This window comes from Hippocampus bargibanti, linkage group LG04, assembly GCF_051943395.1.
Source record: "Hippocampus bargibanti isolate YZ-2025 linkage group LG04, ASM5194339v1, whole genome shotgun sequence".
Taxonomy (NCBI): Eukaryota; Metazoa; Chordata; class Actinopteri; order Syngnathiformes; family Syngnathidae; genus Hippocampus; species Hippocampus bargibanti.
Genome location: NC_142737.1, coordinates 23,806,287 through 23,831,520, shown reverse-complemented (window position 1 = coordinate 23,831,520; position 25,234 = coordinate 23,806,287). Strand labels below are relative to the sequence as shown.

At 39.7% G+C, this 25,234-nt stretch overlaps 1 protein-coding gene across 3 annotated transcripts; it reads right to left on the bottom strand.

Moving 5' to 3' along the window:
• Positions 1 to 38: 38 nt before the first annotated feature.
• On the bottom strand, positions 39 to 23,856 carry golga3 (golgin A3). Of its 3 annotated transcripts, none has more exons than XM_088994779.1 (24): positions 23,782 to 23,856; positions 22,626 to 22,870; positions 20,915 to 21,196; positions 20,288 to 20,400; positions 17,417 to 18,126; positions 17,198 to 17,306; positions 16,193 to 16,499; positions 15,865 to 16,067; positions 14,624 to 14,761; positions 12,492 to 12,653; positions 11,956 to 12,324; positions 11,587 to 11,664; positions 9,411 to 9,674; positions 9,230 to 9,324; positions 8,770 to 8,986; positions 7,344 to 7,487; positions 7,033 to 7,230; positions 6,761 to 6,877; positions 6,485 to 6,624; positions 5,260 to 5,392; positions 4,887 to 5,009; positions 4,572 to 4,736; positions 3,655 to 3,824; positions 39 to 848 (listed from the first exon to the last, which is right to left on the bottom strand). In XM_088994779.1, exons 2-24 carry the CDS (start codon positions 22,744 to 22,746, stop codon positions 653 to 655), a joined length of 4,554 nt encoding a protein of 1,517 aa, XP_088850905.1. In that variant the 5' UTR covers positions 22,747 to 22,870; positions 23,782 to 23,856; the 3' UTR covers positions 39 to 652. The 3 variants fall into 3 exon arrangements, with proteins under 3 accessions (XP_088850905.1, XP_088850907.1, XP_088850906.1); XM_088994781.1 differs by having other exon boundaries at positions 21,041 to 21,196; XM_088994780.1 differs by having other exon boundaries at positions 3,655 to 3,821; positions 23,782 to 23,855.
• Between the last annotated feature and the right edge of the window lie 1,378 nt (positions 23,857 to 25,234).

The following is a 25,234-nucleotide window of genomic DNA, read 5'->3' as shown; positions in this document are numbered from 1 at the left end:
CTAGACAAGACACCCCCAAACATAAATGAGACTCATGATGATGTTTAACAACCAAAGGTCAAACTGTTCCAATAAAAATGTAGACTTACAGCATTTTAACAATAGCCAAAAATAAACAAAAATAGTTTCGTGTGCACAAAAATGCTTAACTGTTAAGGAGTAACAACATCCCCGTTAGTTAAATCCTAAATGAAAAGACACCTGCTGAGTACAGGCACAAAGAAGTGGAAGAATGGGCCTTAGCCATTGCGGCTTACTCACATCATATTACATATTATTGTCAGTCAATCCTGAAAGCTGCTGATTCCAAATTGTAAGGAGTATCATCCCGAAAACCTGAACTGCTCAAATGCTCAAACCTTCTCAACAAATTAGAATGGAAGGGTTTGTATTAGTGTGCCTAATGTGTATTTTTTAAACTCTTAATAAATAACTATCACAAGGGCCTAACAATACACATAATCATCAAATAATAAGGAGCAAAAAGAAAGCAATGGTATAAGTATTAGTTTGCAATACCACTCCTGTGGTGTTTGGAGAAGAATCGCAAATGCTGCCAGCCATTGTTGAAAAAGAAAAATCAAAGAAATGCCAAAACAACATCTTTGTGGATAAAACTCCACCTTCGTCACAGCCTAACACAAGTTTGCTCTTATGACTGCTGGTCTTCCTTTCCGTGATTACTTTCTTCTGCCACTGTGTCATTCAGCGGCTTCAATGCATCAGAATTGTTGTTTTGAAGTCCCAGTTGAGCCAACCCTTCCTCTGTGGTTGGCCATGAGCTTATTGACTCGTGCACTGTAACGGTGTGCTCTTCCATTTGCTTTTGAAGACTGTCCATCTCCTCCCTGGGGGAAAAAAAAAAAAATCACAGCTTATGCAGACTAGTGTTGGAAAAAGGGCTTGCATTATATAGTACACAGATTTTTGTTAATGGTGTACTAGAGCAGTTGTGAAATCGAGGACAGCAAAAATATTTGCAATCAATTAGTTATTTCTGTTTCTTTCCATTTTCGGGAACGGCCATTTTGCTACAAGCTGTTGACTAAAAATAACATCACAGTTCCTCAGGTAATAATAACAATAATAATCACAGCTCATCTGTTGAGTTTGCTCATGTGGTGTTTGCAACGGGTGGCAAAATGACCGATCGATGAGACTGATTAAAAAAAATGGTGGAATTGGCGGCGTAAAACACATTGCTTAAAGGACACCCGACGTCTCTGGACAAGTTGTGTCCATAATTTGTAAAATGGCTTCAAATGACTTCTACTGGGCGTATTTTAATAAGATTCCACTGCATATAGCTATATTTTACGTTTTAAGACTCGCGCTGAACATTCAGGAAGTCTTGTTTTTAAATTGGTGACGAGTCCTCACGTGACGTCAGAAAAGGACCGCCTCCTGACCGTAAAAAAGACGCATTGTAGCGTCTTTCCATCACGTCAATGTATTTTGCTGTACTGTTTTTTTGAAACCCTTGTGTTACATCCAAAAGCCACCAGCAGAGGGAGTCTAAGCTCCATGCAAGGAATGTATCAGCCTGTGGAAACGGGCTGATTCATTCCTCACAGGGGCTGGTCGCCATTTTTCTGCCTCTTTTGTGGGACGTTACATTGCAGTCCAGATGCCTCAAAATGACATGGAAGGACTTCTTTAATCGATGGCAAACATGTATGCTTTCCTCTTCAGAACTATTTGAATCATATTCATAACTGTATGTGTAACAAGAAAGCATATTCTCCGAATTTGAAGCCATTGTTTGGATTTTTCAGCAATGCAAGACGTCTTGGCGTGACGTCACGAACTGGGGGCGGGACTTTCTGAAAATGCCTACTTCGCAGCTCAATTTTTTTGCAGATTTTGGACACTTTAAGTCATTTTTATTGGTGTTTTGCATTTGAATAAAAATATCATACTGCGTGTTTTGGGTATTTTAGATGCTATAAAACGTTCTTCTGATGTCAGTTAAAAAACAAAAAAGTGACGTCGGTTGCCCTTTAAATGCAATGTTAGTCAGCATACTGTGTCAAAACTAGTGAGGTTGGATAGACTTGACGCAACCTCTAAAACAGGGGTGCTCATTACGTCGATCGCGATCTACTGGTCGATCGCGATCTACTGGTCGATCGCGGAGGTAGTACTGGTCGATCGCAGCGTGACAGTAAAAAAAACATTTGTCAGCCTATCAAACGTCCCGTCACTTGATTGACATACAGGGCAACCATTCAGAACTGAATTTTTACCTTTAGGTCGCCGTGCATGCGTAAACAACGGCGCTAAACGCAGCAAAATTTACAAGCTAGTCCGCGAATTGCCTCAGATTTTAAGCCCTTGCTAAAACTTATGGTGATCAAAATGAGTGAGAAAGCGGGACCAAGTAAGGGGGCAAAACATATTACTTTCATACGGAATGGGAAAATGTGGAGCGCCATTTTCGGACTGTTCATGGAAAATACGACATTGACTTCCCGCCGAAAAGCCAGCTGAGAAAGAGAACGGTGGATGAACTAAAATCCTAGTTGTCCGGTCAGCAGTCATTTTTCACTCAACATACTTCAAAAGCGAAAGCCGCCACCGAAGCATCGTTGCGGGTGAGTCACGTCATCGTTAAAAACAATAAGTCCTTCCAAGATGGAGAGATGGTAAAAGAAGCATTCGTTGAAGCAGCTGACTCATTGTTCAGAGACTTTAAAAATAAGGCAGAGATATTATCTTCAATCAAAGCGCTGCAGCTGTCAAGACATACAGTTACACGTCGCTGTGAAGCCATAGCTGAGAATTTAACCCAGCAAATGTGGAAAGACATCGGAGATTGTGAGTGTTCTCACTGCTGAAGTCCAGGGCTCATGGACAGTTCTGTAACTTACTCACAGAGGAAAAGTACCCCAACATGAGAAAATGTGCTACCTCCTTGACTGCATTTTTCGGCTCCACTTATTTATGTGAGTCAGTCTTTTCCTACATGAAGATCATTAAGTCCAAATACCGTTCCACCATGACTGATGTACATTTGGAAATGTGCTTGAGGCTGGCTGTCAGCAGCTACTGTCCGGACTATGCATCCCTGATTCAATTCAGTGCAAGTCATCAAAGTAAACTCAGGTAATTACAAACATGTTAATAGTTATTTATTATGTTATGTATATGTAGTTATTATGTGTGTTGTGCAATATTGGCTTATTCAGTTATGCAAGGTACATCAACATACATTGTACATACAAAGAATCCTTTAAACATTTTAAAATAATTATGTTTTGCATTTTTGTCGTGGGTAGATCATTTTGACTTGGTAGTCTTTATAAGTAGCTCGTATGCTGAAAAAGTGTGAGCACCCCTGCTTTAAAACGATCTCCTTTTTTATGACAGCTGTATTCTCAGTGCAAGTATCGCAGATCAGCTAGCCATGACAGACGGTAACAGTTAAATTAATGTCACAGTGTCACTTCCTTTCTATTGAACACATCCTGAGTATTTTGTTTGAAATGTTTAAAAATAACCTATGACATTTAGAGAGGCACAATCATGATTGTTAGGTTTAACTGGCATAAGGATGAGGAGGCCATTGGATATATTACTCCCCAGAATGGAGTCCTTATCCCTAAAGAATGTGATAACCATAGTATTAAGAGTACAACAGAGATAGATTCTTACTTGAGCTGCCGCAAACAGTTGTGTAAATTGTTGAGCGGCTCTTTGTTGACTGAAGTTGATGGCTTTAGTAACTCATCAAGAAGTGAGGCAGGCACCGGGCAGTCAGGGATCTTTACCGGCGTCACTGGGTTGGATGGAGTCCCTTCATTCTGTAACTCCATCCGTTGCTGCTTCAACAACATAATTGCAGGGCCATTTAGCTTTGTGAAAGAAATGAATGGGCGCATATTTGTGGGTAAAATTCCAGGTGGCAATATAAAATGTAAAAAAAACCCATTATTTTTCCATTGCTGTTTTTGCTAAACTAAAAGCTATGATGGACAGCCCCTCCCAGCCCCAACCTGCCCACCCTCACAGCACTGGGTAGCTCCTTCAGCCAGAGACAGTTACACCCACTCTGCAAGAAGGAGAGGTACCGCCGCTCGTTCCGACCGACTGTGTCAGGCTTCGCAATTCTCAATAATCACGTGGAAAAAAAATTAAAAACTGGACACTTGTACTGTAAATATGGGTTGATGCAATACAGCTACAAATATCAATATGCCTTTTTATAAAACTGTTTTGCACATTTACAGTATACAGTTGACATTTTTATTTTGCTATGCTTAGAATATCTTGTTTTCGATCCTTTTGCCCCCCACCCCATCCCCTTTCAAATTGCTGCTGTGGACTGCAAATTTCCTCATTGTGGGACGAATAAAGGTTTTTCTGATTTTGATCTGATGGACACTCAAGTACATTGATATTATATACCTGCAGAGAAACAGTCACCAGATTATGTCAATGATATGCAAAACCTATGCTAAAAATATGGCAAGATAATGTTTTTTTCATGGATTGACTCTTGACTACCAGTCAGGACACAGAACACTATGAACCCTGATGACAACAACAAATCAAGCAAAGGTCTGCATCACCTTCCTTAGACGGTTCTGTTTGAGGTCCTGCTTGAGTTGCTGGTTTTGTAGAAAAATAGTCTTCATGCTGTTTTTCAGCTCACCCACTTTAGCTTGTAGCATAAATTTGTCCTTCCTTGTAACACTCAGCTCCTCCTGGAATGTCTCCAACTCGACCTTTATGTTCTGTGATAGACAGGCTTAAAATGAATCAACCCATTGGAAAAAGAGGCAGTGTTTGCTCATCATGTTATCAATTACTGCTCTGCACACATTTCCCTGCCATTGTCTTTTGGCATTACTAAATTGACATTTATCCTTTCAATAAATACTTACTTGCAAAGCTGTCTGCAGGCTGTCCAGCTCCTTGTGCTGGCACTGCCCCATTGCCTCCAATTGCTGTTTCTGAGTCTCAAGCTCAATCTGCTTTTGTTGCACCTCCCACTTGAGGTCCTCAACCTGCAAGTTGTCAGCATTAGAATTTCGATGAGACAATGCGTTAGTCAGAACACATTTCCACCAAAACTCAACTTTTGGATTTTATCTGTCGCTGGAAAAAAATACAAAACATCTCATTTCAGTCAAACCACACTCAGACATGAAACAGACATGAAAAAAGTAAAACCAGCCAAATTAAAATCCAGAATCGAGTGAAATAACAATAGTCTTTCGATGGCATTTAAGTGTTTAAAAAAACAATCTCCTTTACCTCCTGGTTGGTGAGAGGCTTCTTTGACAGCTCTTCATCCAGTTGTTTCTGGAGGATCTGGAGCTGGGAATGAGCTTCAGCCAGCTCCTCTTGGAACCCGGAGATCTCCCGAGAATGCGTCTCATCCTGAGATCTGTGGATATAGTCAATGATAAATAATGCCGGAAAAGGATGTAATAAACTTTCTGGAAACTTTCCATTGCAAATGTATTTGTCACATAACTTCATTTTTTGTTCAAACAAGTTTGACACTTCAGTGATAGCTAATTCTCATTCTGTGTCATTAAAAATAATGTTGAAACCACAACATATACATGATAAAAGATAAAATGGGGAAGAATATCAATATCTATCCATCTATCTATCCATTCAGCGATATATTTAATACTGTATATATTTCAATAAATCTGAAATAATGCAAAACTTTTTTTCTATGATTGTCTTCAGATGGTTTTCAAAGTCAAAGTCAGCTTTATTGTCAAATATGCTAATATGCATGACATACAGCACAGATGAAATTACTGTCCTCTCGGACCCAGCGTGCAAGGAACTTTGACAGACATAATAACACAAAAACGGCAATTTGCTAGGAGAGAGAGGAGCCACTGCGTTTTAAACTGTAATCAGATGGTTTTCAACTCTCCATCAACACCAACATTGGAATGTGGTTCGTAAACCAAGATTTGCCTGCAATGCAAAGGTGGCAAGCTCACATGGCTGATATCATCAGGGTTTCGGCATCATCACCATGAATGTACCGTATAGTCCAGCTCAAGTACTCACCATACATCAGTGCACCCAATTTTAAAAGTTAGATTTGTATATATTTTGCACTGAAGACGAGAACAAATTTTAGGCTTTGATGAATTAGAATCATTGTTTTGTGATTTTGATTTCTTGTAATACAAAACTTAACCAGCTAGACTTTCAACTGTGTGAATTAATTTTTTTTTTTTTCGTTTTTGGTGATGACTTTTTTGTTGAACATTGCAAATCAGCTTCTCTTGTATTTCCAAGAAAATATTACAAATGAAAAAAGTTCAACACTACAATAAACGTGAGATGCAATGGACCGCTGCATATGCAGTTTTTTTGCCCTAGTATTTTTATTTATTTATGTATTTATTTTGCTAGATAGTGGGGGTCCAATATACACCTGCTATTTCCTTGGCAACATGATCATTATTTACACTATGCAATTCAAAAAGGCATTAAAAAAACTTACTGGAGCTTTTGAGCTTCATGTTGCAGAGCTTTGATCAAGTCTTCTTTGGCCTGCAGATCTTTCTTGATCTCTGACAGTTCCAACATAGCAGCCTTGTAGTGCCTTCTATTGTGGGCTGCTTCAGCCCTGGCTGTTGCCACCTAGAAAGGGCAAATGAAATAATTAATCAAAAGCCTCTGAAAAGGCAATCGCTATCTGGCAAACAGCAAAAGACCCAAGGCATCAATCTTCTCAAGATGAAAAAAATGGCACCTCAAGTTCACTGAGAATGTGTACCTGTTCTTTAAGATCTTTGACTTTGGTTTTCTCTTTTTCCAAGGCAAGCTGAAGAGTTTCCACCACCTGCTTCATTTGTTGGTCCTCCTCCTCTTTGCGTTTCAAAACGGCTTGAACCTGAATAAGCAGTTGTATGAAGAACAATTTTGACGACTATATTCCGAATATGATCATTCATTGTTGGCTCAAGAAACCATGTTGACGAAAACATTATCCACAATGCACAGAAAACATTCCAACCTAACAGCACTTGTTGCGATCCATGTTTTTACCTGCAAATTAAGCTGTACTAGATCAGCCTCTCGCTTCGCTAAAGCAGATTCCAAGATATTGGCATGTTCCCGCAGTGTATTGTGGGATTGTGTCAGGCCAACCATTTTTCCTTTTTCATGTTCCAGCTCAAGTGCTAGCTTCTTGTTAGCTTCCTCAAGTTTTCGGATCCGCTTCTTGAAGCATCGTGACTCTTGAAGCTTTTTTTGCAAGAAAAGATGTAAGCCAATTAAAGACATGAGTAACTTGGGAAAATATTCCGTAAATTTTCTTAAACGAACACAGTCCACATATCTATTTGATGATGACCCACCTCGTCTTCTAACTCCAGAACCTTCTCCTGGTATTCCTCTAACTCTGTGGAAGTGAGACTAATGACTTCCTCAAGCTCCTTCTCTAACATGGCTTTGCTTTTGGTCACAACCTCCAATGCAGTCTGAAGAGATTCAATCTTCTCCTGGGTAAAAAAGAGGGGGGTATTATGAGATTTGGAAGGTGTAGTCAAACAATAGCAATTCTTGAACTCTTAGTCATTTAACTAAACAAATTCATGATACAGAAAAAAAATGCAATTCATGACCTTTGGTCACCTTTTTATTTTTGTGACCCTTCGATTTAATTCATTACTGAACACATGACAGCAGTCTTGTAATGTAACTAATGTAGAATTTTCACAAATCTCTGGGTTTAGTGCATGTCACCCAAAGAGATTATTAGTGATAGCTCTTTCTTCTGGTTCGCTAATCTATCAATAAGAAGCATTTTAATTAATGACAAGGCGGCTTCTGAGTTTTCTAATTTAATATGTGGAGGAGAGGGTGATATATGAGTGTGGATTTTCATCCATGTTACATCCCACGCAGAGAGGGGGAAGAAAAAAAACCCTTAAAGGACAACCGACGCCACTTTTTTTTGTTTCTTAACTGACATCAGAAAAACGTTTTATAGCATCTAAAATACCCAAAACACGCAGTATGATATTTTTATTGAAATGCAAAACACCAATAAAAATGTTCGTGACGTCACGCCAAGACGTCTTGCATTTCTGGAGAATCAAAACAATGGCTTCAGATTCGGAGAATATACTTTTTTGTTACACCTCCAGTTATGAATATGATTCAAATAGTTCTGCAGAGGAAAGCATACATGTTTGCAATCGATTAAATAATTTATTCTGTATCATTTTGAGGCAGCTGGAGAGAAATGTAGCATCCAAAAAAGGCAGAAGATGGTGACAAAGCTCCGTGGAAATGGGGTGATTTTTTTATCTTGGAATTTTTTCAGCGAATATCAAATAGTTGCTCGGTGCAACACACGATTCACCATTGCATTATTTATGTGTTTTCCTTCTAATTTCGCCATTAACACAGATCAACACGAAGTTTTCACACCAAACAAAGTACCGCAAAATGCATTGACGTGATGAAAGGACTGCTACAGTGTGTCCTTTCTCGGTCAGGGGCATTTCTTCCGTGACATGACGTCAGGACTCGTCACCAAGTCAAAAACAAGACTTCTGGAAAATTCAGCGCGAGTCTTAAAACGTAAAATATAGCTATATGCGGTGGAATCTTTGTAAAATACGCTTAGTAGAAGTCATTTGAAGAGATTTTACAAATTACGGACACAACTTGTCCGGAGCCGTCGGTTGTCCTTTAATTGTAAAGGCTTTATGGGCCCATCGTACCATACTACAGAGCAGTACGGTAGTACAATGCTTTGATCTGACAGGTTTGTACCTGCAGGATGTGATTGCCTCCTCCATCAGACACATGACCTTTGAGCTTGATCAGCTCAGCCTCAGTCTTCTCCTTGTCAGTCAGGGCCTCTTGTAGCCTCCTACTCAGAATACTCACAGCATTCTCGTATGCCTTGTGTTTGGCCTTCATCTCTTTCTGAGCACTGGTTAAATCTGTCCCCAACCGCTTCATACGCACTTTTTGCTCCGAGATCGCCCTGTTTCAAGCAAATAAAATATGCCTTAAATCCAATGGAAAGCTGCAATGACCGTAAGTGAATGTATGCAACTTTACAAACACGATAATTTTTCAAGGTTTGTAATGTCCTATATCGGGCTAATAGGACTTTCATTTGGCACAGACACAATGTGAATAATACAATAAATAAAAATGTAAATAGATACTAATCATGGCCCTATTCAAGTGTCACTTTTTTTGCTTTCTAAAGAATGTGACTTACTTCTTAGCTTCTGTTTCCATTTTCTCCACTTGTTTCCTAAGGCTTTTATTCTCCTCCGTCACAGCCACAAGTTGACTCTGATCAAACTGCATAGACTGTTCAGTAAAATAGTAAGTTTTAAAATCAAGTCATCACTGAAGTGAGTTAGTTTAACAGGAAAAACCGACTCATTTATAATTACCTGAATCTGTGTTTCGAGCTGGTCTCGTTCCATCTGAATCTCTTGTAGATGACTTTCCATGTTATTTATCTGTTCTTGGACTCGGACTACTTGTTTCTGCAAGCGGGCCTGCTCCAAATCGCCCTTTTGCTTCTCTCCCTGAATATCCAGAAGCTCTTGTTTTAAGCCCTTCACCTCTGCCAGAAGATTCTTTTTAGTCAACTTGAGTTCACTTATCAACTGGTCTTTGGATTTAGCATCCCGGCGGTAAGCTTCCAACATCACCTGTGAAGATGAACCATACTCTCGATGAAAAGGTTTCTTCAGCCGTCATCTGTACTTCTTTGAAGGTGTCGGATGTACAGATGACGGCTGAAGAAACCTTTTCATCGATGGACCACTCCTGTACGACTGAGAGCTTACACAGACGTATGAACCACACTCGTTAAATTCCAAAGACACATCTTTGAAGACTCGACGCATTCAAACCCAAGTACCCATTTACCGGTATATCTTGTTTTTTCAAGCATTGAGGACATAAAAGGTTTGAAAATGTCTGGTACTGTGTTTTTGTTCTTCATAAGTTTAATAGTCATAATTCCAACTGACAAATACATCAGTCAATTTATGGTTGTAGCTAAAACAAATCGGTCTGATACAACTATGTGGAATAAGCTAAAAAAATATAGAATTTCCATCAATAAAACAGTTCCTCGTCATCACACCTTTTCATTGGAAACTGAGCAGCATCGATAACTTTTAAGCTCAGTGAGGGACTTTGAGCTGTGACTGCCATCAAATCAATAATACACCCTCCCACATAAACACCAACATTGGCAAGTGGAAGACCCAGCCAGATATTTTTGGGGGATTAACGTAACAAAAACACGTATTTTGTTCTAAAGTGTTATTTGTGGTACGCTTTGTTAATCGATTACAGCTGTTATAAAATTCCCGAAAAAGATTCCCTGAAACAGTGGGGTCAAGACTAGAGGTACGAGATTAATTGTTCTTATCATTTAGATAACTTTACAAAACAAGATAACCTTAAAGCAGGCTGATAATATTTGCATCGACTCAATCAATACATTTTCGTTTTTGACATTGCAGATCAAACCAGTCACTGGATCATCATTATTGCAATGTCTGGTGCTTGTTAATTGCGTGTTTGGGGGCTGGGCTACTTCAAACAAGATGACGTCATAGAGCGACTGTGAGGTTATATAAAGAAGGGATGAGCCAGAAAAGAGGGAAGTCCGCTCTGGCACGAGTTTGTAGTTTAGAGAGGATGGGCGTGAGTTGTGACCAGCAGCAACTCCTGTATTTGTGCTAAATGTTACCTTTAGAACACAGCCAAATGCATGTAATCGCGTCTCGGCGCGGCATCCGCAATTTTTTTGGGACGTCAAACGTAAGTAAGTCCCGTCTGTTTATGTTTGGGAGTCTTTTATTGAGGATCTTCATCTTTATTACGTTCATAGAGTTGCCTGTTCTGCAGCCACAAGGGGACACAAGCTAGTGTCTTATTGTGCCGGTCCCAAGCCCGGATAAATACAGAGGGTTGTGTCAGGAAGGGCATCCGACATAAAAGCTTGGCCAAAACAAACATGCGAATCAAACTTCTGATTCGTTGTGGCAACCCCTTGAAGGGAAAAGCCGAAAGGAAAACAAGAAGAAGATTGGCAAGTGGAAGATTTGAGCAATATTAAATAGTAAAACATATTAAATTATTATTAAATAGTAAAACAAAAGATTGTTTTATTGAACAATGTCTATGAATTTTACCGACACATTCCATATTTAAATTGAAATGAAGTGCCTTGTTCAATTTGGACCACAGGTTACAATTTTACATGCGGAGAACATTCCATCAAACATCATTTCAATCTTTTTTTGTTTTTTTTGTTCTTTTGACTTAATAACGGCGCAGCGAGAGTGGCTGCCTTTCCAGCAGCTCATGTATTTTGGTTTTCTACTTTCATAACTTTGCTGCTGTGAAATGTATATTTCTCCACTGCGAGACTAATAAAGGCAAATCCAAATCCAAATCCAATCAAGGACAAATTGTTGAGAAACGTAATTTCCCTGCTTGTAATGATTAAAGCTGTGAAGTTTTTCTTTTCTGTGAATTTCTACCAAAATTTCTCCTACAATTGAATTATGAAACAATTTTAGAATGACAGTTTATATTTATTACCTTTTGTTGTTGGAACTGCTCCTTCAATTTTTGAACTTGTTTTTTCAAGGAACCATTATCTTGCTGTAGCTTTTCAATCTACAACACAGTAAAGCCAATAATAATAAATCACTACAAATACAGTATAAAAATGTCTGGAGTAATGAAAAAACTTAGTACAACATCAATACTACCAAAAATTAATTACAGTCTCAAGCTTTGACATGTTACAGCGCATATTTAAAAAAAACTAATTAATTTTCCGCTTGATGACTACAAAGTTAAAATATTTTGTCACGGTATGCTGTAGGGTTATTGAATTCACTTCTCTGTATATCTTCATGCAACTTAAATCATAATTGAAAACACAGCTGTCATTTTTTTCCTCACCTGGCCGGTTTTGACCTGAACTTCCTGTTTCAGATGATCCAACACATCTGAGGCCACCAAAACATCCTCTCCAAGCCGTTCAGCATTTTCATGAAGTCGGCTTTTGTCGGCTCGGGCCGTCTGTAATGCTACTTCCAGAACAATCTTCTCGTTCTGGAGGTACTGGATGTTGTCATCTTTACTATTGCTCTCCGCCTGGAGCTCAAGTAGATGGGCTTCCAGCTCTACGTATCGAGCCTCAAGCTGATTAATTGACTGCTCTTTAGTATGCAGGTCTTCCTGAGTGATGGTCAGCTGTCGCATCAAGTCCAAATGATCTTTCTGGAGAGACTGCAGCTGCATGTCCTTCTGAGAAAGGTTTAGCTTCACCTAATAAACACAAATAAATACAGATATGGCAAAGTTTAGGCAAAATGGTTACAGACAGCTACAGATTGAGGGGAAAAGAAGTTTGGAAAGTATGGTAATAAAAATACGGTAATACAACATGCTCTACAAAGATTGTAATCACACAATTCTATTCAAAAACAGATCACCTGTTCCAGCTCAATTTCCAAGTTATTGGCTGTGTTGGCCAATTTTACTAAGCGCTCCCGTTCTTCCTCAAATTCTTCTAGTTTGTGTTGCAGGTCATCCTCCACCAGAGTTTTGGCATCTTGGATCTGCTTGTAAGCAGCTTCTTGACTCATCATGTCTGCCTGCAATGTAAATATAAGCGTGTCGATATGATATTGTAGTAATGTATTTAAAAGGAGAGTTCCCACAACAGTAACATGCATTTTATATATATATATATATATATTTATATTTATATATGTGCGTGTGTATGTGCGTGCGTGCGTGTGTGTGTATGTGCGTGCGTGTATGTGCGTGCGTGTATGTTTGAAGCCTGAAATAGGGCGAAAGGTTGCAAGGTTCAAGGGGGCCAAATACCTTTGCAAGGCAATGTATATACGTATATGTAACTGTCTAAACAAAGATATGAAATTTTATTTTTTTGTCAAGAATCAACACAAAGTGGGACACAATCGTGAAGTGGTACAAAAATGTTGTAAAAAATGATTTTTTTTAACAAAAAACTGAAAAGTGAGGCGTGCAATATTATTCGGCCCCCGTGCGATAATACGTACTTTGTAGCGCCACCTTTTGCTCCAATTCCAGCTGCAAGTCGCTTGGGGTATGTTTCTATTAGTTTTGCACATCGAGAGACAGACATTCTTGCCCATTCTTCCTTGCAAAACAGCTCGAGCTCAGTGAGGTTGGATGGAGAGTGTTTGTGAACAGCAGTCTTCAGCTCTTTCCACAGATTCTCAATTGGATTCAGGTCTGGACTTTGACTTTGCCATTCTAACACCTGGATACATTTATTTTTGAGCCATTCCATTGTAGATTTGGCTTTGTTTTGGATCATTGTCCTCTTGGAAGATAAATATCCGTCCCAGTCTCAGGTCTTGTGCAGATACCAATAGGTTTTCTTCCAGAATGCGCCTGTATTTGGCTCCATCCATCTTCCCGTCAATTTTAACAATCTTCCCTGCCCTTGCTGAAGAAAAGCAGGCCCAAACCATGATGCTGCCACCATCATGTTTGACAGTGGGGATGGTGTGTTCAGGGTGATGAGCTGCGTTGCTTTTACGCCAAACATATCGTTTTGCATTATGGCCAAAAAGTTCAATTTTGGTTTCATCTGACCAGAGCACCTTCTTCCACATGTTTGGTGTGTCTCCCAGGTGGCTTGTGGCAAACTTTAAACAAGACTTTTTATGGATATCTTTGAGAACTGGCTTTCTTCTTGCCACTCTTCCAAAAAGGCCAGATTTATGCAGTGTACGAATGATTGATTTCCTATGGACAACTCTCCCACCTCAGCTGTAGATCTCTGCAGTTCATCCAGAGTGATCATAGGCCTCTTGGCTGCACCTCTAATCAGTTTTCTCCTCGTTTGAGAAGAAGGTTTGGAGGGACAGCCAGGTCTTAGTCGATTTGTTGTGGTCTGATCCTCCATCCATTTAAATATGATGGCTTGCACAGTGCTCCTTGAGATGTTCAAAGCTTGGGAAATATTTTTGTATCCAAATCCGGCTTTAAACTTCTCCACAATAGTATCTCGGACCTGCCTGGTGTGTTCCTTGGTTTTTATAATGCTCTCTGCACTTCAAACAGAACTTTGAGACTATCACTGAGCCGGTGCATTTATACGGAGACTTGATTACACGAAGGTGCATTTTATTTATCATCATCAGTCAGTACAACCTTGGATCATTCACAGATCCTCACTGAACTTCTGGAGTGAGTTTACTGCACTGAAAGTAAAGGGGCCGAATAATATTGCACGACCCACTTTTCAGTTTTTTTTATTTGTTAAAAAAAGTATACATTATCCTATAAATGTTGTTCCACTTCATGATTGTGTCCCACTTGTTGATTCTTGCCAAAAAAAAATCATGTATTTATGTTTGAAGCCTGAAATGTGGCGAAAGGTTGCAAGATTCAAGAGGGCAAATACTTTTGCAAAGCACTGTATATGAAACTGAAAGTCGAACAAAGATATGTTGTCACTTAATACCCATGTTTACAAAGTTCGCCTTCCCCCGACTGGTCTTAATATGATTTGTCCTGTTTCAACATACATACATCCAAAAATGAAAAAGGGATGTTTAAAACATACCTCAATGCTCTGCAACTGAACAGCAATACGTTCTTTTTCTTTGATAGAGCGATGTTGGGTCTCAGACAGTTGATGGGACAGTGTCACATTCGCTAGTTTCAGATGCTGGAGAACACCTGTCTGGGTCATTTTTCCAACCTGGGATAGAAGAAATATTTTACATCAACCATACCAATTTGACATATACAGTGGTACCTCGGTTCTCGAACGCCTCACAGTTCGAACAAATCGGTGTTCGAACAAAATATTCGAGATATTCTTGCTTCGGCGTTCGAACATCAATCGGTGTTCGAACGCCAATACGACGTGTGAGTGCGTACGCGAGGGTGGAGAGCTGAGCGGCGCACGGGTGTATCGCTCTCTCCCTGACCAACTGTTGTCGCGTGCGGGCGTGCAACGTTTGCGTTGTGTTGCCTGCTTAACACTACGAGGACTCCACTTTCTCAGCGGCTTTCAAAATTCTGAAGTACACTTTTGAGTCAGAGTGTAGTCCTTAGCAGGCTTCTGATTGGCCGCCGGTGCCGAGTATGCAAATTGCCAAACGAATGTTCGAAGACGCGAAGAATTATGACACATAATGTTTGTTAAATCCTCTCGCAAATTGCCAAATGAACGTTCGTTTGGCAATTTGCATACTCGGCACCGGCAGCCAATCAGAAGCATGCTTCGGACTACACCCTGACTCAAAAGTGTACTTCAGAGTTTTGAAACCCGCTGAGAAAGTGGAGTCAACGTGGCTCGTAGCGATTTGTTACCCGCTTACTACGCCAAAAAGCAAATGGCACACGATGGTGCAAAATGACGCAATCCCGGAAGATGACATAAATTTACGGGACGCAGGGAAAATACCTCGGACCGGATACACTCGCGCATCGAAGGAAGAGTCCAGGTATGGTGGCGAGGTGAGTCAATCATCCGGCATTGGCGAGGTGATCGTGAACCGTATAAATGCCCCGTGTCCGTGATTAGAGAATGACAGCGGGTGGAGAACGGCCGGGAGAGGCAGCCCCACCCCCCTCCCCCGCTGTCAACTCGCAAGTGACAGGAGCAAAGAGGTGGTTTCGGTGTTCTAAAAAAATCGCTTTTCGAACAGGGTCCTGGAATGAATTATGGTCGAGAACAGAGGTACCACTGTATCTTGAAGTTTTTTTAATCATAATAGTAAAAAATAAAAATAAAAATAAATGACCACCACAATTAAAAAAATCAAGAAATAAGAATAAATAAGTAAATAAATATACCTGCATGTTAGCCATTTCACTTTGCAGTCTGACTCTGGCCTCTTGAGCCAGGCCAAGCTGTTGTTGGTACCACTGCCTGACTTGCTGGAGTGAGTCAATCTCTGCCTGGGAGGTTTTCAGTCGACTCTGTAGAGTGCTGCGCTCCAGCTGGACCTGCTGGAGCTGGTTTTGAAGACCATACATTTGCAGTCGCATTTCCTGGACTGCAAAATTAATGAATGCTCAGACACACAAAATAAAAATGTGTACGATGCATTTGGCACCAAAAAGGGGGAGCGAATATCAATTTAAAAAACTCCAATGACTTTGATGCTGAATTAGGTCTCACCTGTATTGTCCTTTGACATGAGCGTCTTTTGCATTTCATCCACCTTCCCCATCAACCTGTGATATTGGTCCTCAGCCACATTCAGGTCATTGCATAATGATGCCAGACTGGCATTTTTACTCTCCAAATTGCCCTGAAGCTCCACCATTGCTTTCTCTAGTTGACTACAACTCTGTCGCAGAGTGCTGACTTCGCTTGTGAGGTCACTCTGCTTTTCCTGGCTCAACTGAACCTCTGCCTTCTGAGCCTGCATCTGGGCATTTACGGTGGCAAGCTGGGCCTGCAGCTCCGTCTTCTCCTTTAGAGCCTAAAGGGCAGGACACAATTATAATACTTTACACTGAATGAGATAGTATCTACAGATTATTGTCAGTTTGTAGCACAGAGAGCTAACATGATTTCCTCGAAATATGCCACATGTGTGCTCAAGTTTTACTTCAGCAAATACTGCAGGAAAAAAGAACATGAAAGGAAGTGAAAGCTATGTATTAAGTGGTTCCTTGTTTTGCATTTTTGAGAGTTTTCTTTCTTTTATGCGTGACATATAAATGTATGTATGTCTGTGGGAAATAAATAAATTCTAAAGCTGCGGCGCTGGACCAAAACACAGTTCTTCAGTTCTTTACAGATCAAAGTCACGCTGGCACACAAAAGGACCTTCGCCACTAAACAGTATTGTGAAGAAGGTGAGAAACCACCTATGTGTAGTAAACTGTGTCATTAAACCTGTCTTCAAAACGTCAGTCAAAGTTCAAAATCTTGAATGAGATTCAAACCATTTCTATATATTCATAATGTACTGAATACATTTTTGTTAGGGATAGAATTAGCAATTTAATGTATTAGTATGCATTCCTGCATTACTGCATATGTATTTCTCCTCATGGTTTAAACGTGGGTTCCAATGTGACACAGTTAATTAAAATGAGGCCATGCTCATACTGAAGGTTTTTATTGGTCACTGTTTACACCGACCGCTGTAATCCGATTTACAGTGAAACTAACCTGGTTGGACTGAGACGATAAAGATTCCAGTTGGCCTTCTAGTCTCATTTTTTCTTTGAGCACCTGCAGCACTTCATCGTGGCCCATAACAGAACTCTCCAAAGAGACACTGAATAAGGTATACAACATATGTGTTAATTGGTAGTTATTTTACAAACCAAAAGTAAAACCACATTTCTGGATATCATTTAGAAAAAAAAAAATCACCATCCAAAATACCTGCTTGAGAAACTGTCTCTGCGGCTACGCTGTTCTCCGGTGCCTTCTTGCTCCAACTGCTGTAGAAGCTGCTCATCACTGGCTGCTTGCAAAACTTCATGCAGGGAGGGAAATTGACCCATGGCCTCTGGAGCAATCTCCCGTCCCTCAACCGTGTAGGCTATCTGCTGCCTGTCCATGGCAGCAGAGAACATGGTGGAGATTCCCCTAATGAAAGCACTGCTGTAGGATGAGCTGTCACTGTCATTGCCATCATTTCGAGGCCTCGCTCCTCCATCAACCTCAGGGACATTTTCCCCAACCTGGAGCGAAATACCAGATCGCGCTTCTCCCATACAGGTGATTGATTTTGACACCACGCTGACCTCAGACACAGCAGAAAGTGACCCGTTAGTGGACTGGATGGAGCCCATACTGTTGTCCGCAGTCTTTATGCCACCTACGGCTTCCCCTTCACCATCAATCTCTGGAGCTGTGTAGTCAGCTAAGGAGTGGATCTTGCTTGCGCGGGAGGATCTGGGTTTCTTCTCTTTGGTGGTGGGGGGGATGCCTAAGCTTCCGAGTTTAGGACCACGGGGTACATTGGTCCTCAGGAAGGAATACTCCTTGGTCATGGCAACTGTATCGGCCCTGGGAAGAGCCTCGGGATGCAGCATTAACTCTGGATCCAAGGTACTGAATAGTCTGTTTTTTGGTGTACTACGGTGAGACTAAGACAAAGAAACACACAACTGCATGAAAGATCAAAGTCAAAGTCAAAGTCAGCTTTATTGTCAAATACGCTAATATGCATGACATACAGCACAGATGAAATTACTGTCCTCTCGGACCCAGCATGCAAGGCACTTATAATGACTTTAACAAACATAATAAACATGAAAAATGAATATAAAACGAATAGTGCCATTTGTGTCAGTGTGATGTCTAAAAGGTTGTGTAGGTGAATTAATGAATGAAGTTAACCCTTTACGGACGATTGTGCCAAATTCAGTACACTAAAGATAAATGCTTATAGATCAAGAAAATGAAAGGTAGCAGTTCAAGTGCGAATTGGAACTGATGCGGCACAAGTTACATGTCCCTTTAAAACAGGTTATGTGCAGCTTTACCTTTAAGAGTGTCAGTGACATCATCTCCTTACTGCGCAACACAACATGCTCTTCTCCATCTTCAAAGCACCTTCTATTTTTCGTCATGGATGAAAGTATATGTTGTAACTATTTTATGAGCTATTCAGAAGAGGTTTACCTTGATACTGAAATGCATAAACTAACGCTAACTTGTTTATTTACCAAGAAATATTAAAAATAAGTAGTGTCCCGAATTTGGAACATTCGGCGTGCTAACGCTATTTTCCTGATGATATTGTTGATCCTGACTTGGTACCCGATGCGAATAATTGCAAGTGAATGGTGCATTTTCAACTAATAGCTGTACTTCATAGCTTTGCATTCTCAATATGATTCTTGAAACGGAGGTCCATATGTTTTTTTCTAAAATACCCATGTACTGTATATCTTTCCAGATCCTGATGAGAATGAAATAGATGACCATGTTGATGAAGACATTTTGGCATCTGACTGACATCGTGACTGTTGCATTGATGAACTTCTATCACCATTCAAATACAGACAACACAAAACAAGGAACTTGGGGAAGACAAAATTATGATCCCTTGCACAAAGTAAGGCCAATGATAAATCACCTGAGACAGAAGTTTCAAGAATTACCCAAATCACAGTGTTTGTCAATTGATGAAGAAATTGTACTCTATGAAGGTAGATTTACACTCAAGCAGTGTCTACCAAATAAACCAAAAAATGGGGGTTCAAGTTGTTTGTGCTGGCAGGTTATGATGGCTACATGTATGACTGCATTCCATGTACAGGAAAGATAGATCCAGTCAGTGACTCATAGGTTCCCCATCTGAAAGTAAGCTCAAATGTGCTCCATTTGGCTCAAAACATCCAACCAGGAAAGAATCATTGATTGTATTTTGATAATTGGTTTACATCTATCCCCTTACCCCAACATTTGGCAACAAGGAATATCTGGTGTTGTGGCACAGTGAGGCTCAATCGATTGGTCAGCTGAACCGCAGCTAAAAGACATTGAGGTTCTTTTCCCTTCGATGGCACAGTATTCGTTTTGACAACATAGCTCATGTTCCATATGTTGCAAAGAACCGCAACAGGTGCAAGCATGGCACATGCTCGGTGAAAACTAATATTTACTGAAAAAAAATGCAATGTAAATCTTTGTTTGAATCATCACAAGAACTGCTTTGCATTACCCCATGGTTATTAGCTAGTTTTCTGTATCTGTAAAGGAACTATGTATTTTTATGTAAATATTTTATGTAAATTATGTATGAATTACAGTAAAGTCTCGTTATATCGATATTCAAGGGAGTCCGAAAAAATATCGATATAACCGGGACTATCGATATATCCGACCCTGTTTGCATGTAATTTTCTCCGTGCGTGCATAGAAATAGTATCGATATAACCGGGACTATCGATATATCCGATATCGATATAACGAGACTTTACTGTATATGTAAATATTTTATTTCTTTTTTTTATTTAATAAAAAGCTGTCATATGGATAAAAGTCTAGTCTTTGAAGTTGCATTTGACATATGTTCCAAAAAAGGCACCCACACAATTGAGGTCTTTCATGATGATTGTACCAAATTAGGCACATTATCAAATTGTCTATATTATTGGAAAATAATAAAAAAAAATGAAGCTACTAGTATGTTATTATATCCATCAGTGACCATAAAAACTGAACAGATTTTTTTTTCTAAGTAGAACATAATTCAGGCAGTAAAGGGTTAACTGTAACATGCAGTAACTTTTCACTCACCCTCTCCTTATGTCTTTGCACTCTGTACTGTTTCAGCTGCTCTTCCAGGCGTCTGCGAGCCTCCAAACGAATCTTCTCCTCATTTTCCATCTCCAACGAAGGCGTGTGGTTGGCTATAAAGGAAAGGCATTTTTTCCAAAAAGAATCATTACCACCAGTCTGAAATAATACTCAGACATTTTTGCAATCATAATATGTGCCCAACTGTGAATGTCTTAATGCAACCGCTAAAACAATAAAATAAAAACAAATAAAAAACAGAAATGGATGGATGAAAAAATAAATAAACAAACGGATCAATACATAAATAAAGAGACAAACAGACAGATACATACATACATAAATAAACAAATAGACAAAGATGCGCATAAATAAATAAATTAATTAAATCAATCAATACATAAATGGCAGGAGTGTGGCATCACACCTATTAATCACACCTAGTAATCAAACCTTTGGACATTGAACAAAAATAATTTGCTTGACTACATCTACCCAGAGAAAAAACTAAATATAAGTAAAGGACGTTTGTTTAGTGAACAATTTAACAGTGTAAAGAGGGTTTGGGTTATAAACTGACTCAGCACAGGGGGGTGAGGAGCATTCACGCAACAAATGTATGCTTACACAAATCTGTCTCCTGCATAGGCATACTGAGTCTGAGTGACTGCAATGCATCACCCGTGTGAGCCGTGACCTCAGTGATAGCCTGCTCAGGTTCATCTAGCATCGTGGGTGGATAAGCAGTCACACCTGGAGAAATCACTTGATTTGGGGAGTTGACTGTGGAGCCGGTACTCTGAGGAAGGGCTGTTGAAGACAGGGACCCATTAGCATGGGAGCTCCCTGCAGCAAGAATGCCCTCAGACATTTCATCTCCATTTGGCATCACATCCGAGTTGATGGGACCTGGAATGAACAAGTTCCAAGAAATGTGACAATGAGTCATCGTTCTATTGTGGACTAGAATGCAAGCGGCATGAGCAACAATGACACCACTCAGCAGCAAAAGCTACTTCACCCACTGGTTAGAAATTCTTACAATGTCTTAAAGGGGAAGTCAATTGAAAAAGTATATTGTCAATAATATGTTCAATGCAACAGTGTTGCATTTGTGGAGTATGAATTAAGCATCATTTTCATCCATTTTCACCCATCTCAAGGGGCACTAAGGAACTGGTGATTCGCTGAGCCCTGAGCAACAGTGATGTCATATACAGTCAACGACGTGCTCCAAAATGCCCGGTCTGTGAAATACATTTAAAAAATTTTTGGATTTTACTGTATAAATGTATCTTCCACAAACGCAATCTTAAATTAAAATGCCGTGTCTCTTGTAGCGCCATGGTATTGGGTGGGTTTACATTAAGTCAGGTATTGTATTCTGATTAGCGTGTATCCAAATGCCCAAACAGAAAGAAAACACTAGATATAAACACCTCAATAATTGTTGTACACACTTGAAGATGATATTACCAGCAGCTTCTTACCAAAGCTCGGCTGTATTGGGAGAACTTATTTTCATGTACTACTTTTTATCAAGGTGTTGCTTCAATAATTTTTTTTAAAATTATAACAACTACTGTGCTAAAAAGACAAAATGTAACTCCTTTGTGCTAAATCAGGTTTTGATGTGTACATCGATCTCCATGTATTATACGACCGATCTGATTAACTGAGAATGTAAATGACCGATTGGAAAAGATCATATATCATGTAAACAGCGGACAAAACTTTTTAAATCCGAATTATTTCAATCATTGGCCGGCCTCAGAGTGCAGTGCAGTGGTGCAGGTTTGGATTCCAGCAATTTTAAATATGACTGAGAGAAAGTCAATGAGGAATTTGTCCCTGATATGCAAATGGCTAAAAGGCACTGAGTGTGGGCTAAATTCTTCCTTTGCGATGCAAGGTGCAATGTTTTCCATCTATGTGATATTCAATTGACTGCCGACCAATCCATGATAATGTCTGCCTTTGAGTGGATAGATAATATGGAATCTGGACAGACTTGAATGTAAAAAGACACTTGACTGGTCGGTAGTCCAAAACATCCATGAATTGGCTATTCCAGTTTTAAGGTATGCGTGTTTTTGTGCACCTGTCAGCACCTGAACTAAAAAAAACAACAACAGTGATTTTAGTTTAGCAATGACCACATGGCACATAATGTAATAATATGAAGACCAAAGGCAACACAACCAAGTCATTCCACCAAGGTAACATGAGCACTCACTAGAAAGATGACTTCCTTCCAATCTTTATTCAAATATAATGGATGACGGATGAGTCATCTGTAACAAAAAGGGATACACAATATACATAGCTATCTACTCACCATTGTGGATTCCCTTGTTTGCATTTGGATTGCCACCAAGCCCTTGTTCCTTCAAGTGTTGCTCATTTTCAGACTCTTGGAATTTCAAAGTGCAGTGATCTTGAGCAGCATTGATCTCCATGTGAGCGGTGTATTAATTTTTAATGTCCATTGCTTATTTATAGATGATCTTTTTGGGTCCTCATAGGAAAGCAACACAACAGCTGAAATAAATTGCTTTCCAAGGTGCAGGAAATAAAACAGAACTGAAAAGATAAATTGATGAGTGAGACAAATATATTGCCAACATTTTGGCAAAACCCCCACGCCATAGATAAAGCAATGCCTTTCAACGAGTGGCAATAATGCAAAAAAACATTCAGAGAGAAGAGCTAAAAAGAGGATTTCTATTCGTTGACCAGACTGCGTTGTTTTATTTATTTATTTTTTGGTTGTCGTGAGCGGCAATGACTTTTTACTCTTGGAACGAAAACAGCGACATACTAAATTAAACAGTGTATAACTGATTAAATCCTAGTACGCTTAGTTACTTAGTGTCGTTGTTAATTATCACCAACAGGCGAAAACCCACGTCGGTTGACAGGAATTTATGAAGTTGCCTAACTACGTATCAACACACCCATCTGCCAATTTGAAAAGGCGTCACTGTAAAAGAAATAGTGGACAGGTACGTCGACAACAAACAACATATTTCGAAAATATTGGAAGTTGTCAGTTCTAGTCGTATCGAACCTTTCCGAACTGCATGAATGTATGTAATGTAATGAAAATTGATGTATTTGTTTCACATCGTGGAGCACAAGTTATCAACGGAAAACAACAAACTCACATGAAGCGAACTGCATAGAATACAGGGGGATTGCAATTAACAAAGACGCAGTGTGAAATTGGCAGCAATTAATTATGAATATTATGTTAGTTGGTGGTGATGGCAAAAAAGGTAGCTATGTGTTTGCTGTGGGGGACCTGTCAAGCTAACATCAAAGTTGCTAACTCAGTCGCTCAGAAAAGTCAGAGCCCATGTATAGATTACATATTTAACTCATCACATAATTGTGACAATACATGCGTTTCGCCTAGCACGAGTTAAACGTCAATGGGCTGACTAGAAAATGACACATTCAATAAGTGCATAAAATACATAAAGAAAGCTCACCAAACCAGATTTGCCTTTTACTACGTGGCTGTTTGCTTTCCACCACTAAACACCTCCGACTGGAAACAATCAACGCAAAACATTTTTCCGGCACACAAGTGGCGAATACGTATTATTTTCGCAAAATATAAATACATTGTAATTACAAATGAATGAACTTCAATATATAATGTTGAAATCAAAATTACGAGTCCACCTGTTCACATCACTTTTATGATATTGTTTGTCTGTTTCATGTTGTCCTTTGGATGTCTTTCAAAAGACAAATTATACACAAAATAGTAATGTACATGTATAAGATATCATGTGCATGGCAAACTTATCCCCAACAATGTTGCTTTTAAAGGACAACTGACGTCACTTTTTGTTTCCTAACTGAATCAGAAAAACGTTTTATAGCATCTAAAATACCCAAAACACACAGTATGATATTTTTAGTCAAATGCAATACACCAATAAAAATGACTTAAAATTTCTAAAAAGTACTTCAATTTGAAACCGGAAGTGGCCAGTTTCAGAAGGTCCCGCCCCCATATTCGTGGTGTCACGGCAAGAAAGCGAGAGTGAATCAAAACAATGGCTTCAGATTCGGAGAATCTGCTTTCTTGTTACTCATCCAGTTATGAATATGATTCAAATAGTTCTGAAGAGGAAAGCATACATGTTTGCAATCAATTAAATAATTTATTCCGTGTCATTTTGAGGGGAGATATGTAGCGCCGAATGTGTGTCATCTGAGAGAGGGGGGGGGGGAGAATGTAGCACCGAAAAGAGGCAGAAGAGGGCGACAAAGCTCCGTGGAAACGGGCTGATTAATTCCTTACAATTTTTGTCATCGAATATCAAATAGATGCTCGGTGCTACACACAAGGATTCACCATCGCGTTATTTATGTGTTTTCCTTCTAATTTCGCCATCAACACGAAGTTTTCAGACCAAACAAAGTATTGCAAAATGCATCGAGGTGATGCAAGCTATGTCCTTTCTCGCTGAGGGGCGTTCCTTCAGTGACATAGGGTGATTATTATTATTATTATTATTATTATTATTATCCTCTTCTTTTCCTTTCGGCTTTTCCCTTCAGGGGTCGCCACAGTGAATCAATGTCCTCCATCTATCCCGGTTTTGTGCATCCTCTTCTCTCACACCAGCTACCTTCATGTCCACCTTGACCACATCCATAACCTCCTCTTCGGTCTTCCTCTCGGTCTCCTGCCTGGCAGTTCAAGGCTCAGCATCCTTCTGCCGATATAGTCACTCTCTCTCCTCTGGACATGTCCAAACCATCTCAGTCTGGCCTCTCTGACTTTCTCTCCAAAGCCTCTAACATGAGTTGTCCCTCTAATGTACTCATTCCTGATCCTAATTTAAAGCAGATTCTTTACTTACAGACAGTGTATTATAGGTGTTCAAATACCTGACATGTTTCGGCATATACTTCCGCCTTCGTCAG